Raw genomic sequence first — 15,668 nt, 5'->3', positions numbered from 1 at the left:
AAAAGATAATTTTTTTGCGATTTCTTAGTTGGTCTAATAAAAAGTATCATCTCTGAACCAAGAGTTTTAGCGTTTTGCATTTCTTCTCGTCTCAGACCAACACGGCTACCAAATACATCCCTGAAACATGGGAGCTAAGGCATGCATTAATTTGCTTCCAGGGAAGCAATCTCTAATCATTAAAGACCACCTTAAGTCCCATCCCCTGAGGGTCTGTATTCTCCCCCAAGCTTTTGTAGCGTTAACTCTTCCGACGGTGGCTATTTTTGTTCTGCTTTCAGACTCTCCATTTCCACGACGTCTTGCAGTGCACAAGGGATGTTGTGGCTGTGATGGTCCAAACATGATGCGAAAGGCAATGATTTCTTTTATTGGATCTCCCATGCAGCTGGGATGGATTTAGCTCATCTATACAGTCGGTCCAATGAACGAGATCACCCTAAAGGATCCTTGCCTCCCACATGACTTCCTGTAGCCGAGAGTTACGCAGACTGCACGCCAAGGGAAAAAGCCTTTCCTTTAATCAGCCTGGAAATCAGTCTAATCCGATACCTCCTGGCTCTTGTGCTATGAGACAAGGGGAACAGGACCTTTCCACCTACCTCTCTACTCCATTCATTATTTTCCGTAGTTGTCATGTCCCCTCTTATCTACCTCACTAGATAAACCATTTATTCCCTCTTTCTCTCTTTATCCTGTTCACCCTTCATCTCCTCTCCCCTCCTGGTAGCTTTCCCAATTTCCTCTATACAGCATAAGACAGGTAGGGGTGCGCATTAAGACGACTTTAATATATTATTATTTCACCGAGCACTTCCAACAACTACATTTCTAAGTGCTCAATTTTTCTGTAACTTCCAATTTCCAGCTGAAACACACGCAATGCACTTGCGTGTTGCAATGCCTCGATAATGACACCACTTAGAAACATTGTTTAAAGCAAATGCAAGACATAGTCAGTATGAATTTTACTTGAGATGAATTTCTACCACGCTAAATTATGCACCAATTAGATTATGACAAGAGTAAAATTTCTAGGTGTGTGATTCAATTCAAGGTTGTTGTTTTTTTTAAATGCAGAAAATACATGTAAAGATGAATAAGAGAGCGGTTATAAATGAATACAAAAAGCCCCTAGGATATAAAAGCAGCAGTAGAATAGTAGAGAACAACTACCAGAGAATGAGTAAATGGCTCGTGTGGATGCAGTTAAAAGGTGCCGTATACCAGCGTACTTATAGCTTCCCACCTGAGAATAGCGGTGCTAAGATAAAGCACTTTTACACTGATTTCTGCTCTCTTTGCCTTATAGATTTTGGGCTGGTATTGACCAAGCCAGTGCAACTTTTGGGCTGGCAAGCATCAAGGGTTAAACACATGATCCGGAGTGAACAGACAGAGAGCATGCCCTTCGTCTCCCCAGCGCAAGCCTAATGCCCGAGCTGACTGCCCTTTGCAAAGGGTACTTATGATTTATACAGTATGTAATTGCGTTAACTCAACATGATTGATGCTTCATTTAAGGGAAGTTGTCCTCAATGCAATTTGGAGAGTACTAACCTTTTCTCCTTTCTCTCCAGAAATTCCTACGGGGCCGTCGGCGCCCGATCCTCCTTGGTAACCCTAAAGGTGGTTGAGAGAGAATCCAGATAAACAAAGAACTTGCCCTCTTTATAATTAACGAAGCAAGCCACATCTCGGTGACTGCAAGGAATGGCCCCATCCTAGTGAAAACACCACTTACTGTTGCAAACTTCTCATTAATGAGGCTATCCTGGTTCCCTAAGACAATGCACTGATGGGATTAAAATGCATGCTAGACAAACCTCCAGGGCCATTGCTCTCCACGTACCACTTCCCACTGCACTGGATGACCCAGTTGCAAAACGAACCAGGGTGCAAGGCACCAGGAGACTTAGGTGCTACAGCGTTGAGCATTTCAATCCCTGCGAGACAGCTGATGCCCAGAGTGGAGTCTGCAGCTGTGGGATAGGTGCCCAGGCTCCAAGGAGAGTCCCTGGGGAGCATGCATAGGATTTCGAACCTCCATGGGATCTCCAACCTCATGTTTAAAGTCATGCTGAAGAATAACAGTGTCCTCAGAGTGATCTGGGTGTAGCAATGGGTCTTGGGAGAGGCGGGGGAGCATCTCAGGACTGGGACAGCTGCAGCAGGCTGGTCACTGATTGCGTTGTCCCCGTGCCCTGCCAAAGCCAGTCCTGGATTCCTCCTGGGGTGGGATTAGCCCAAAGGGGTTGTGATCTGAAGGGGTAACACAGGGCTTGTTCACACCGGGGCAGCATTACTGATACACCTGGCAAGTTACCTGAGACTCAAATCCCAAGAGATAACACTGGTAACCTAGGCTAGCCGGCCAGCACCAGAGCTTCCAGTCAATGGGAAGAATCTCATTGATGACACTGGCTTTTGGCTCCTGAGAAGGTGTGCAGAAGCAAGCAAGCAATCAATGAATGGGGTGGCAGACCTGCCAAAAACTCCCACCCCAGGGGTTAAAGACCATTAGGAATGACAGCCAGCCGGCAGGTGGATGACCGTCTGAAATGGCCTCCCAACGTGTGCTGGGCCCAGGCCCAGACATTTGCTCCGTTCATTTGGTAAGAAACCAAATTAAGCTAATTAATGCTCTGCCATCCTGAAAGCACTTTCAGACCCTCAGCGCCTGGAGGTACACCAATTTATTTCCATTGTTTTAGAAGCAGATGAGCTAAACCAGCCCCATGTTGAGGCCTGGACAAGACCATGGAGGGGGACGAGAGCTTTGTAGAGTTGAATTTTAGACATCTGTAAAGGTTTTGCAAAACTTCACACACAAGCCGGAAAAAGGGCTTTCCCACTCACCTTTGGCCCCTGAGGTCCATCTAATCCTGGTATTCCTGGCTTTCCAGGGCTTCCAATCTCACCCTACACGTAGAATAAAATGTACAGCACGTGAGCAGCTTGGACACCAAAAGAACCGAGTGACAATTCGTCATGCATCAGTGAGGAAGATGATGAGATGGTCAACATTGTGACACTATCATACCACCAAGGGCACCTGAAGTCAAGGTGGATCTCCACCAGACGCCTAGATCTGGCCCTGACTGCCCCAAAACACTGGAAGACTTGGGAAGCAGCTCCAAGCCACTGAGGCTGGGGTGATATGACCCCGGCACCCGTTCCTGCCCAGGACGGGGGGGGTTGGACCTGATGATCTATTTAGGTCCCTTCTGACCCTAAATACTACGATACTATGAGGCTTGTTACCCAAATAGTGAGATGGAGCTCAGCTGTGCCAGTCATATGAGCTCAATCATACCCTTCATTCAGAGTCAGTCCCAGCAAGACTGATAACAAAAATAAGGAAGAGGACACCCCTGTTTTTTAATATAAGAATCACTCTTAGGGGAAAAAACCTATCATTGAAAAGTAAATTTTTAGATCTTTTTTGCAATGCAAAACCCATTTGTGTCAGCAGGGAAGTCACTAAACAGAAGGTCCATACATGCTTAGATGGTCATCAGTGTAGCATGGTTAAAATCTTCCAGGTATGGTACCCAACAATACACAAAGGAAAGACATGGCCAGCATCATCTCTGCTTGCCTTTCACTCCCCGAATGACCGGGGACCATTTATAGCTGAATCAACTGGGAGAACCCTTCAGCTTAATTTTCACAGTAAGACTCAAAACCCGTGCTTCTGGATCAGAAACGCAGTGCATTCACCCCCTGCCATGACACCCCTGGGCTGGTAAAATCCTAGGTAGCTGTTATATCTCTCTTTAAAAAACAATGAATTTTATAGAGGAAACTAAAGATCATTACCATCATTTGTGAATGGGGACATTGGAAGCCCAAAAGGGGTGAAGCAACATGAGCAACACCACTCAGTGACAGAGTTGAAAACAGAAGCTAAGCATTCAGTATGCTTCAGGTCAACAGGAGCTCGAGGGAAATGTAGAATTGAGTGAGGCTCTTTGGTCTTTTGCATTATCCAAGTCAGACTACAAAATTATTATAATGTTCCCGTCCAGCCTCGCACATGCAGAATCATAGAAAACGAGGGTGGGAAGGGACCTCAGGAGGTCACACCTACTCCAGCCCTTTGCTCAAAATAGGACCACCTCCAACTACATCATCCCAGCCAAGGCTTTGTCCAGCTGGGTCTTAAAAACCTCCAACAAGGGAGACTCCACCACCTCCCTGGGTAACCCGTTCCAGTGCTTCACCACCCTCCTAGTGAGAAAGTTTTTCCTAATATCCACTTGCTGCAGCTTGAGCCCATTGCTCCTTGTCCTGTCGTCTGCTCCCACTGAGAACAGCCCAGCTCCATCCTCTTTGCAGCCCCCCTGCAGGGGTTGAAGGCTGCTATGCAATCCTCTCTCAGTCTTCTTTCCTCTAGACTAAATAAGACCAGCCCCTTCAGCCTCTCTGCACAAATCATGTCTCCCAGCCCCCCAAAACATTTTCGTTGCCCTCCTCTGGACTCCTTCCAACGTGTCCACATCCTTTCTGTAGTGGGGGGCCCACAGGTGGACACAGGGTCCAGATGCGGCCTCCCCAGTGCAGAATGGAGAGAAAGAATCACTGTCCTTGATCTGCTGGCAACGCTCCTACCGTCGCAGCCCAGGATGCTGGTAGCCTTCTTGGCAACAAGGGCACACTGGAGGCTCATATTCAGCTTATTGTCCCCTGTCACCCCCAGGTCCTTTTCTGCAGAGCTGTTGCCCAGCCAGTCACCCCCAGCCTGTACCCGTGCATGGGACTGCTCCATCCTAAGTGCAGGACTTTGCACTTGTCCTTGTTGAACCTCATGAGATTTGTTTTGGTCAAATCCTCCAACTTCTCTAGCTCTCTTTGAATCCTAACCCTACCCTCCAGCATATCTACTACACCCCCCAGCTTGGTGTCATCTGCAGACTTGCTGAGAGTGCGCTCCATCCCATCTTCCAGATCATGGATGAAGATACTGAACAAAACCGGCCCCAGGACCAACCCCTGGGACACTGCACTTGAAACCAGCTGCCACCTCGATATTGAGTCATTGATTCCTGCTCTCTGAGCATGGTGATCCAGACAGTGATGAGATTCCCAGTTCGCGGGTTTGTGCTCTAACATCTCCAACCTGTCGTGCATCACAAAACGCACTGACAATCTCAGCAGAGATGCCGATAGAGCAGGTCACGGGAGGTGACTTCTACTCCCAGACCTAGTGGCAGCTTCTCCAGCTCTGAGGCACATTGGCAGGATGCTACGGAGGGATCTTCCAGGTCCCATGTGCATGCCATGGGGTTAAACAGAAAGATTTCCCTTCCCATGGCTGTCTGTCAGTCATGCACCTCCACTCTCGCTATATTCTCTTCTACAAGTTAAGAGGAAGACAATCCTCACCTTTATTCCAGCTGCCCCTGGGGCTCCCACCCGTCCTGGAAGCCCACGCAGCCCCTGGAGAAAAAGCACACGGGGATGGTCAAGAGAAATCAGGACTAATGCAGGATAAAATACCCCTCTGCATGGTGTGGATCATCCAGCTCTGACTTGAACAGAGACCTGGTAGGTCCTATTGCTACACGGTTCACATAAGCATGCAGCGGCTGTTCAGTGAGGATAAAATTAATGTAGCCTTTATTTCTGCTACCAGCCAGGTGATCAGACCAGCAGGGATAGTGCGGGATTCAACACAAATCCAAAGCGTGTTCCCATTCAACTCTTTTTATACATTAGGGGTGTGTTTACATGTCACCCAACAGCGACGTTGTTACTGCACCATGTTTTAGTTCTTCCTTTTGCACTTCCTTTTGGAAGTACTGAAACATGGTGCAGTAACCGCCCATCCTGCACTGTGCTGGCAGCGCATGCTTAAATGGCCCCACTACATCACCACAGTGGTGCACTATAAGTGGGGACCGCGCTACTACGGTGACATAGCTAGCGATCACATGTAGACCTATGGGATCGCCATGTCGCATAACACGCCATACGGTGATGTAGCACATCACTACATCACCATAGGGCGATGTGTAGATGCGACCTGGAAGTGCTTATATGAAGCCCACATCACTGCAACATACAATTTGCCAATTAATGATCTTTGTCATTACAACCTTCCTACACAACTTTCTGGGTCTATTGCAGCAGGTGTTGGACCATCCTACAGGCTTTTCCTTGTGATCAATCGTTTTTGGTGCCAGGCACCTTTACTGATGAACAAACTTTACTCAGTGACATCCTCCCTATGCATCTCTTGTGCCAGGTTCGGTCATACCGTCTCACATGTGTTTATCTCCTAAGGCAGGTTGTGCTGCCATCTCAGAGCGGTCTTGGGCTGATCCCAAATGTTCGGATGCACTCTGTTGTCTCCTACAGCACTGCAGACCTGCTGGCTTTGAATTTTTACTGATCCTGGCCTTCCTTGTGGTCTATGCTGGAAGCTAGATGGTTGCTTCTTTGATCTTTTCTTAACCAGCTATCTATCTGGCAGTCCGGCCCATGTACCATTTCTGACCATCATTCAAGTTCAAGGACTTAGCTTTAGACCATTCGCCTCCCCTTGCAGAAGGGCCCAACCACACATCGCTTCTTCTTACCTTCAGACCTCTCCGTCCAACGTCACCACTTATCCCGGGATCACCTTTCTCCCCCTGAGTAACAAACAAACAAGTCAGGCAGGATGGATACAGAGCAATGGCAGCAGGGTCTTTGGTTGTCGCCACGTTGGTCTAAGGACATAGGTAGGCAAGTTTCTACGGGTAGATGTGATATCATCCACTGAGTAGTTGGAAAAAACCCTCTTATTTTATTAGACCAACTGAGTAGTTGGGAAAATGCTCTTTGCAAGAACATTTTTCCAACTACTCAGTTGGTCTACTAAAAGATATCACATCTTTGCAAAGAACATTTTCCCAACTACTCGGTTGGTCTAATAAAAGATATCATGGCTTTGCAACGAACCTTTCCCTAACTACTCTATTAGTCTAATGAAAGATATCACATCTACCCAAAGAACCTGGCCTAATAATGGCAAGCAATTTGGAAAACTAAAGGTGCATCCTCCCCAGCAGCACCCTCTTGTATTCATAAGGTGCTTTCTAACCAAAAGCTTTCAAAGCAATCACTTCGCCCAAGTCTCAGCTTGAGAAATGCTGCCACTTCTCAGCAGCAGTGAGACGAATATTACACGAGCATCTTCATGCACAAGGGCCCCTCGGAAACAGCTTCCTTGCTGTAATTCAGCCTCCTCTTTATAGTGCAACCTGTCTACCGATTTATACAGGGCTGCTCAGGATATATGTAGAGTGTAATGAAGAGGCTGGAAAAGTGTTGCAATTCACCTGAGACCTTTGTTTGTTTTATGTACCTCTCAAAATGAGACTCCTGATGTCTCACAGATTGGCATAATCACTGCTGAGACTCACGATGTAACTGAGCAGTAGATGGGCATGGCCTTGCATGCCTAAGGGGCTGGCAAGGTCCAAGGTCAGAGCAAGTACTGCTCATCGGTCTGAGAGAGTCTCCCTCAGCTCCTGGACTACTGCTCTCAATGCTGAGGTTCCTTGTGCAAAGCCCAGCTGAGAGCCGGGATCTTCATTCGCTGATTGAGTGTCCTAAAAGGGCTTTCAAGGAGTTATTACACAAACAGTCGGATGCACCGTGCTGCCACTGCAGAGACCTAGTGTGAGGTTGCAAGGACAATTTTAGCAAAACTTTGTCAGTATTTTTTATGAAAGACATCACCCGGTGTCCAGGAGTGGTTAAAATGAATAAAAGAGTTCATTTCTTCCCCACTCTGGCACCACTTCGGCAATCCTGGAGGCATTTGAGGGGTTAATAAAGAAAGAAAAGATTAAAATTTCACTGATAAAGAGCAAATTGACAGATAGGCTTTAGGGGGAAAGACAGCTTTTCCTATTCAAAGAGCCTCAACTCAAATTCAACATGCCTTGTACTTAAAAAAAAAAAAGATCATTTTCCTGCAAAAGTTGTCCCATGGATGAAATTAGGCAGCAATGGATAGTTCCCTCCCACGTGCCTGTCTTGCCAGTGCTGGGCATTATTGCACTTGGTACCAAAAGGAAGTGAAGACAGCGTCACAGGAAGTAACGTTCAGGCCAAATGAATTTGCTACAGGAGAACTTAAAACAATGGCAGAAGAGACTTGGGGCCTAATTCTCAGGTAGTGGACGGCAGCATCCAGCAGACCCGAGGACCCATCCTCAGCGTACCGTATCTTCTTGCACACCACACGCCCCCTGCAAAAAGACATGCCCGTTGTTTCGAGAAGGCACACCAAAGGATTTTTCCAGAGTTATGGCCCAGAATGGGCTTTTCCCTGGAGAGGCCATGTTGCAAAATAGCTGCCAGCTTCTCTGAGCCAGCGAACTGAGAGCAGCTACGGACAAGTTAACCCTGGACTTGCACCTCCTGCTTGGGGGCTGGAAGAGAAGCTGGCAACTATTCTGCAACACCGCCTCCTCCTGCTCCTATTCCAGAGGGGATGAATCCACGTCCCCCCCTTTAAGACACTCATCCCAGTTGTACAGGGCTGGTTTTTGGACAAAAGGGGTGTGCGGTAGGCAAGCATATACAGTATTTCTTGAAGAAGTTCAGACAGCAATCTCCTCTACACCTAGAGTTACTAATAGCAGTAGGGAATATCTTAAAGCCACACACTATTTTTTTCTTTTTTGCAGAGGAATCGAAAGCCGGGTCAGAAAAGGCACTATTGCAATCTTCAAAACGGACCTCTAGCAGCCGGTGCTGTACTCACCTGCTCCCCTTTTTGGCCCTGGAGACCTCTGTCGCCTTTCGCGCCTTTGTTCCCGTTCTTCCCATCGAGGCCGGCCGTGCCCTGTCATGAGAGGAGTCGTATTAATTCCTCAGCTGCTGCAGGCTGGAAGATTTCTGAGAAAGTCAGCAAAAATGAAAGTGAAATGAAAGGCTGGGGACAGCCCTGTCCTCCTCCAAGACAGAGACCAGAAGCAGAACATTTGGGCGAATATTGGGTGTGAGGACACCCTATTCCCGCATTCTCCAGGAGGGATGTTCTCACAGTTCCCCCAACCCATCTGCTCCCACTCACATGGGCCAAACCTGAAGCTGAGGCAGGGAAGCGACTCCAAGGGGACCCCCCGCCTCTTTGATGGCTGCTCTTAAGACCTCTGGCTCCAGAGTGCTGGAAAGCAGCCGTGAAGGACCTGAACAGCATGGAGCAGATGGCCTTACCCAATGAATGCCCACTGTCTCTGTCTCTCCTGACCGCTTATGTCCTTGGAAGTGGGTAGTGACTTCTATCCCATGCACTCTACTTTCCCAGGCACCTTTATGGTACTTGATTTCATTCACCAAAATTCTCGGAAAAAATCAAAATGTATTTTTCTAGGAAAAAAAAAGTTTGGGAAGAATGCATGGCATTCAAAGGCCTGTCTAAATCTACCCCAGCCGTGTGGCTGGTCCAATGAAAGCCACAAAAATCCTTGTCCTGCACTTCTCAATCTAATTTGCTTAGGACCTGAATAGAGAGTCAAGAGAGACTTGGGTTTTATTCCCTACCCTGCCCCAGGCCTGCTGTAAGACCTTGGAAGAGCCATCTCACTTCTCAGTTTTGCCACCTGTATAATGGAGATAATATTTTTTTAGATCTATTGGTGGGATGTTTTCTTCCAGCCCCTTTCTTTGTAGTAATAGTTACTCTTCCTAGAGCCACATGTGTCCGCAGAGCACCTCATGAGCACATTGAGTGCTCGCAGCACAGCTCAGCGGTACACAGAGCTCGTGAGCAGCACTGGGCGCTTTGAATCAATTTGCAGCTGGGCTTTAAAAGGAAATGTATGTGTATTAAAAAGGGGGGCGGGGAATATCAGCTACCAGATTTTTACCGAGGGAGACCCTATCACCTATAAAATATCTGTATCTCTCTCCCTGAAGAAAGAGCATCCGATAGGATCCCAGTATCAGATGAATGCGCTGCTTTTTCAAAATGTCTCAGCAAGCCTGCATCACTTCCCACGTACTGAAAGCAACCAGAGGAAAGGACCTAACTTGAATCAAGGGTGTAGTTGGTAGCCGTGATCCCGAAAGCTGGCAGAAAGGGACAATTGTCTTGCGATTTCCCAGTTGGTCTAATAAAAGGTATCATTTTGAGACCAAGAGTTCTAGTTTTTTGTATGTCTAACTCGAAGCAAAACGTTAGTGAAACGTGTCAGACTGCTGAATTTGGAGCAACAGGAGATTGGAAGATGGCCAAAGATATTGATTCAGATTGTAGTTTGGTTGAGATAATGTCGTTGGGGCTGGTCTTGCTTTGAGTGGGGGGTTGGACTAGATGTGACCCCCTGAGGTCCCTTCCGACCCCAATTTTCTATGATTTTCTATGACTAGAGAGAAACCCTGAGTTTCTTATATGGGGCCATGAATCTGGTCAACTAGATTGGCAGGAGTTCTGAATACACATCTGCCCCGACTTTGCTGTAGTCAATCACTGGGCATAATGTCCTCTTTCCTTACCCAGAGACTGGTGATTATTTAGAGACATGGTCAATAATGCATTGCAGCAGGGGAGGTAACATGTCCCATAAAAAAACCCCCAAAGGCTCTATTTGTCTGCTAAGCTGAAAACAGGATGGAGGCATCTGTGATGGGAAAGGAACAAACCTTTCTGGGGGGTGATGCCAGCACTGGGCACCAGCCTTGAGTACCCATTTTGGTCTGGGGGGAGGTGGGTTATCAGAATGGGCTGCTATGAAGGGGGAAAAACACCTTTTCCCTTTTGCAGCAGAGAGTAGGACGTAGAACAGTAGCTCAAACTGTAGTAAAGTAGGTTTAGATTGGATATCAGGAAAAACTTCTTCACTGCTAGAGCAGGGAGGCAGCAGACTAGACATCTAGGGAAGTTGTGGCCTCTCCATCCCTGGAGGCATTCAAGAAGAGGTTGGATACGTTTTGTTCAGGGATGATCTAGGTGCAGCAATGCCTATGTTCTCCTATGGGGCATTTTCCATGTTTCTGGGCTTTGCTGGTTGCCGCATGGGGCTGGGAGGGAATTCCACCTTTCTCCCCTCTTTCCTTTCTGCTATGCATCAGGAGATTTTTTTAAGCTTTACTCAGAGGCATTAGCTGCAGGGGGAATTTAAACCTGGAGGTTCCTGACTAGACGGTCTTGCCCCTCCACTCTGGGTCAGAAGGATCATTATATTTGGGATCAGGAAGGAATTTTACCCCGTGATCAAACTGGTACATATTGAGGGAGGAAGTTGCCTTCTACTGTAGAGGGGTGGCCCTCTACCTGGGATCTCTTGTTATATTAACAACCTTTTACACCAGCAGGACTTGGCTGCCGCGGCTCCTTTTTTTAACCTGCGGCAGCTTATGGTGTTATGTCTTGGGTTAACCGTGCAGTTTTGCTAAGGATTTGTCTGGGATGGTTTGGATAGGGATGATCCTGATTTGGACTAGATGACCTCTGGAGGTCCCTTCCAGCCCTACTTCTCTGTGACTCTGTGGTGGTGGCCACTGCTGCCCAGAGCCCCAAATAATTGCTTATTATGCCCCTGGGTGATTAAATCTTGCCAAAAGCTGAGAGGTTGTCTCTTGCCTTATACTTCGTTCTTCAGGACAGGGACCATCTCTCTGTCCTACATCTCAGCAGTGCCTTGAACCATTGGGTGCTGGGGCAAGGCTGAGGCTTCTGTGTGCTCTGCAGTACAACTAATAATTAGTAATCATATATAATAATCATGAAGAGAGGAGCACAAAAAAAGCCTTCCCCAGGAGAAGGAATGCCAAACACTTCATCACTCAATGAACTAATTTGGGAATGTCATTGAAGTGGCATTTTCTAAGACCATTTTCATTTGGGGGTAAATAGGAAGCTTCCATGGGCCAAGAGAGGCTGGGAGAAAGGAAGATGGGAAATGGGTGGAGAGAGGGGTGTGTCTGGGGCAAGGCTTGTGCTTAGGTGCTAGTCTACATGAGAGGGTTGCTGCCACCAAAGCTGTACAAAGTGTCCTAGTGGAGGCACGTAGGACGGTGGGTTTTCTGCTGGCCAGAGCTACATCACCTCATCCCATTCTCATAAATAAATTAAGAGGCTGCGACATAGATATTTACATGGTCCGGTGGGCGCCAAATTGGCTTAGCGGTCACACCCAGAGTGTGGTAGTAGACGGGTCAGTATGGACCTGGAAGGATGTGGGCAGTGGGGTCCCGCAGCGTTCGGTCCTTGAACCTGTACTCTTCAATGTGTTCATCAGTGACTTGGATGTGGGTGTGACGTGTACTCTGTCCAAGTTTGCGGATGATACTAAATTGTGGGGTGAAGCGCACACTCCAGGGGATAGGGGACAGGGGACAATTGCAGGCAGACCTGGACAGGTTAGAAAAGTGGGCAGAACACAATAGGATGCAGTACAGCAGGACAAGTGCAGAGTGCTGCACCTGGGGTGTAAAAATATCCAGTATACCCACTGGCTGGGAAGTGACTCGCTCAGCCCCACAGGAGCAGAAAGGGATCTCGGAGTCACAGTGGACTCCAAGATGAACAGGAGTCGTCAGTGTGACGAAATCATCAGCAAAGCTAACTGCACTTTCTCATGCATCAACAGATGCATGACGAATAGATCCCAGGGGGTGATACTTCCCCTCTGTGTGGCATTGGTCAGACCCCAGCTGGAGTACTGCCTCCAGTTTTGGACACTGTACTTTAAGAAGGATGTGAACAGGCTCAAGAGGGTCCAGAGGAGGCCACTCGTATGGTCAGGGGCTTACAGGACAAGCCCTATGAGGAGAGACTGAGGGACCTGGATCTTTTCAACCTCCACAAGAAAAGGCTGAGAGGTGATCTTGGGGCCTCCTATGAATTCATTAGTGGGATGCAGCAAGGGATCAGAGATGCTCTGCTCACCAGGGCATCTCTTGGGGTAACAAGGAGCAATGGTCACACTGACAGAGAGCAGATTTAGGCTGGATAGCAGGAAAAACTTCTTCATCATAAGGGTGGCCAAAACTTGGACTGGGCTGCCAAGCGAGGTGGTGCTCTCCCCTGCCTTGGGGGTCTTTAAGAGAAGGCTGGACAGGCATCTGGCTGGGGTCACCTGACCCCACAGCTCTTTCCTGTCCAGGCAGGGGGTCGGACTCGATGATCTGTTGAGGTCCCTTCCTACCCGAGCATCTGTGAGCCTATGAATCTATGAAACCTCTCGGGTCAACAGACACTTGGCTGATGGAGCCCTCCTCTGTGGGCATAGCTCTGGCCAGATGTGGGGCTACCTCACCTCTCCCCAGCTGGGGTGGGGGTGCAATCTTTTCAGACCCACCCCCAGCTGAGCTCTCCACGCCAGCAAAACGTGATTGGGTAGACTCAGCTTAAGTTCCTTCTGTGAATTTTCACTTGAGCCTCTTCAGGCAAACAAAGGCAGGGCAATAAAAGCTACTAAGAGAGCCATTTAAAAGCAATTACCGACCGAATGCTGGAAATAGCTGCCGCTAAGTATAAAGCTCAGTGGACACTATCATTAAAATATTCCTCGAACAAGTTTCATGTCTCTGTAAAGAAAAGAGGGAGCACAATAGACTGATAATGCGGCAGGTTAGTCATGAATCCTGCAGGCTGGATGTGATGCAAAGGGCTGTTTGAACAGGCAAGGAGTGCTCACTGCACCGAAAACACCCTGCAAAGCTTAGAAACTGCCAAGTTTGGGAAGAGCCCCTTTTGCTACCAGGTCCTGACTTCCACTATGGTAGCACGTCCGTCTGTCATTCAGTCATGGTGAGGAAGCGTGAAATATTCAACAAGGAACAAATGCTTCTCCCAACATACATAAGAAGAACAGGTTTTCTGGGACGGGGCCTGGTGTGTGCTCTGCTCCTGTGTCCTCAATCAATGGCTTGTTGGTCTGGGGGTATGAGTCTTGCTTTGGGTGTGAGAGGTCATTCAAATCCCAGATGAGCCCTTTATGGCTGGCAGAGGCAAGAGGTGTGCTGGGAACCTATGCAATGGTCAGGGCTGGTTCCCAGTGGCCTGTTGTCCTGGGTGCCTTTCTTCCTCTATCTATGACCAGGTGACACATCACCTGGACAAAGGAGAAGAGGTTGATGTCACATACTTAGATTTCAAAACAGCCTTTGATTTGGTCTCCCATGATGTCCTCATGGTAATATCAGGGAACTGCGGCCTCAACAACTTTATGGTCGGACCCAGAGAGTGATAGTGGATGGCACCGAGTCAACATGGCACGTGGTGACCAGTGGCATCCCCCAGGGCTCAGTATGAATATGAATTCATGAAGATGAATATTTATGAATATATTCATAAATGATCTGAATTCAGGTGTCAGAAGTGGACTGGCTAAGTTCGCAGTCACCACCAAATAATGGGGCCAGGTGGTCGCTCTAAAGCATAGATTGGCAAGTCAGGCTTGCAAGGTGGCCGCATCAAAACCTGATGACATTCAATATGCAGAAATGCAAGGTGCTCCATGTTGGGAGAAAAAAACCCACATCATACTTCAAAGCTTGGCAGTGCTACACTCACTAGCACCACGACTGAAAGAGACTTGGGGGGTCGTGATTGACCATAAAATGAATGAGCCACCAATGTGATGCTGCAGCCGGCAAAGCAAATGAAACTTTGGCTTGCCTCTACCGATGCATCTTAAGCAACGCCCAAGAAGTCATCCTCCCGCTGTACTCGAGGCTGCAGCTGGAGTACTGCATCCAGTTCTGGGCTCCACAATTCAGGAAGGATGTGGAGAAGCTGGAGAGAGTCCAGAGGAGAGCCACGTGCATGCTTGGAGGGCAGGAGAACAGGCCTTATGAAGACAGGCTGAGAGACATGGGACTCGTCAGCCTGGAGAAGCGCAGGCTCAGGGGGGACTTGGTGGCAGCCTATAAGTACATGAGAGGTGTGCATCAGGATCTGGGGAACATCTGTTCACCAGGGCACCCTAGGGGATGACAAAGTCCAGCAGTCACAAACTCCTGCAAGACTGTTTTAGATTGGACATAAGGAAAAACTTCTTTACCGTCTGAGTCTTCAGTCTGGAATAGACTCCCCCCAGAAGTGGTGCAAGCACCTTCTCTGGATACCTTTAAGACATGCATGGATGCTTCTCTTGCTGGGGTGATCTGACCCCAGCTGCCTTCCTGCCCCTTGGGCAGGGGGCTGGACCTGATGATCTTGCGAGGTCCCTTCCAGCCCTGATGTCTATGAAATCTATGAATCTATGGGACAGCAGTGAGAGCACAAATTAAACAGCCGGTGCGTTTCTCAGCCATTTGGCAGCTTAAAATTGTTGCTAATCTATTCGCTGCCTCCTGGATTGGGATGTAAACACTGGATGGGAAGAGGCATCCCTATCCAGGCTTGACATAGAGGCCTCTCACCTTGTCAGCCAGAGCATCGTGTTCATCCCATCCCACCTTTATCTTTATACCTGGAACAACCTCTCCCAAGTCTATTTCGCACTGTTTTCTCAGCCAAAAACATCCCTTTCCTCTGCATACAGTGTGCCCACTATATAACAATGACAAGAGAGGAGCCAAGAAAAGCTAAGGCATATCCAGCAACTTCTGAGCATCAGCTAGCTGCTTTGATGCTATTTTGAAGCCAGACTCACTACCTTTTAAGTCGGCTAATTATCAGGCGCAAATTTCATTGTGATTTAGGATGCATGCAC

At 48.0% G+C, this 15,668-nt stretch overlaps 1 protein-coding gene across 1 annotated transcript in view; it reads right to left on the bottom strand.

Annotated features, from left to right (window-relative positions):
- Nucleotides 1–15,668, bottom strand: part of LOC109315843 (collagen alpha-1(VII) chain-like) — a 210,158-nt gene that overhangs the window by 30,525 nt on the left and 163,965 nt on the right. The window contains 5 exon segments of the mRNA XM_019543782.1: nucleotides 1,561–1,623; nucleotides 2,860–2,922; nucleotides 5,389–5,442; nucleotides 6,585–6,638; nucleotides 8,765–8,845. Of these exon segments, the coding sequence (XP_019399327.1) occupies nucleotides 1,561–1,623; nucleotides 2,860–2,922; nucleotides 5,389–5,442; nucleotides 6,585–6,638; nucleotides 8,765–8,845 (315 nt within the window).

The sequence above is a fragment of the Crocodylus porosus genome, unplaced genomic scaffold, assembly GCF_001723895.1.
Source record: "Crocodylus porosus isolate Cpor-Errol unplaced genomic scaffold, CroPor_comp1, whole genome shotgun sequence".
Lineage (NCBI taxonomy): Eukaryota > Metazoa > Chordata > Crocodylia > Crocodylidae > Crocodylus > Crocodylus porosus.
The sequence above is the reverse complement of the archived record's forward strand: the minus strand, read 5'-3'. Positions and strand labels throughout refer to the sequence as shown.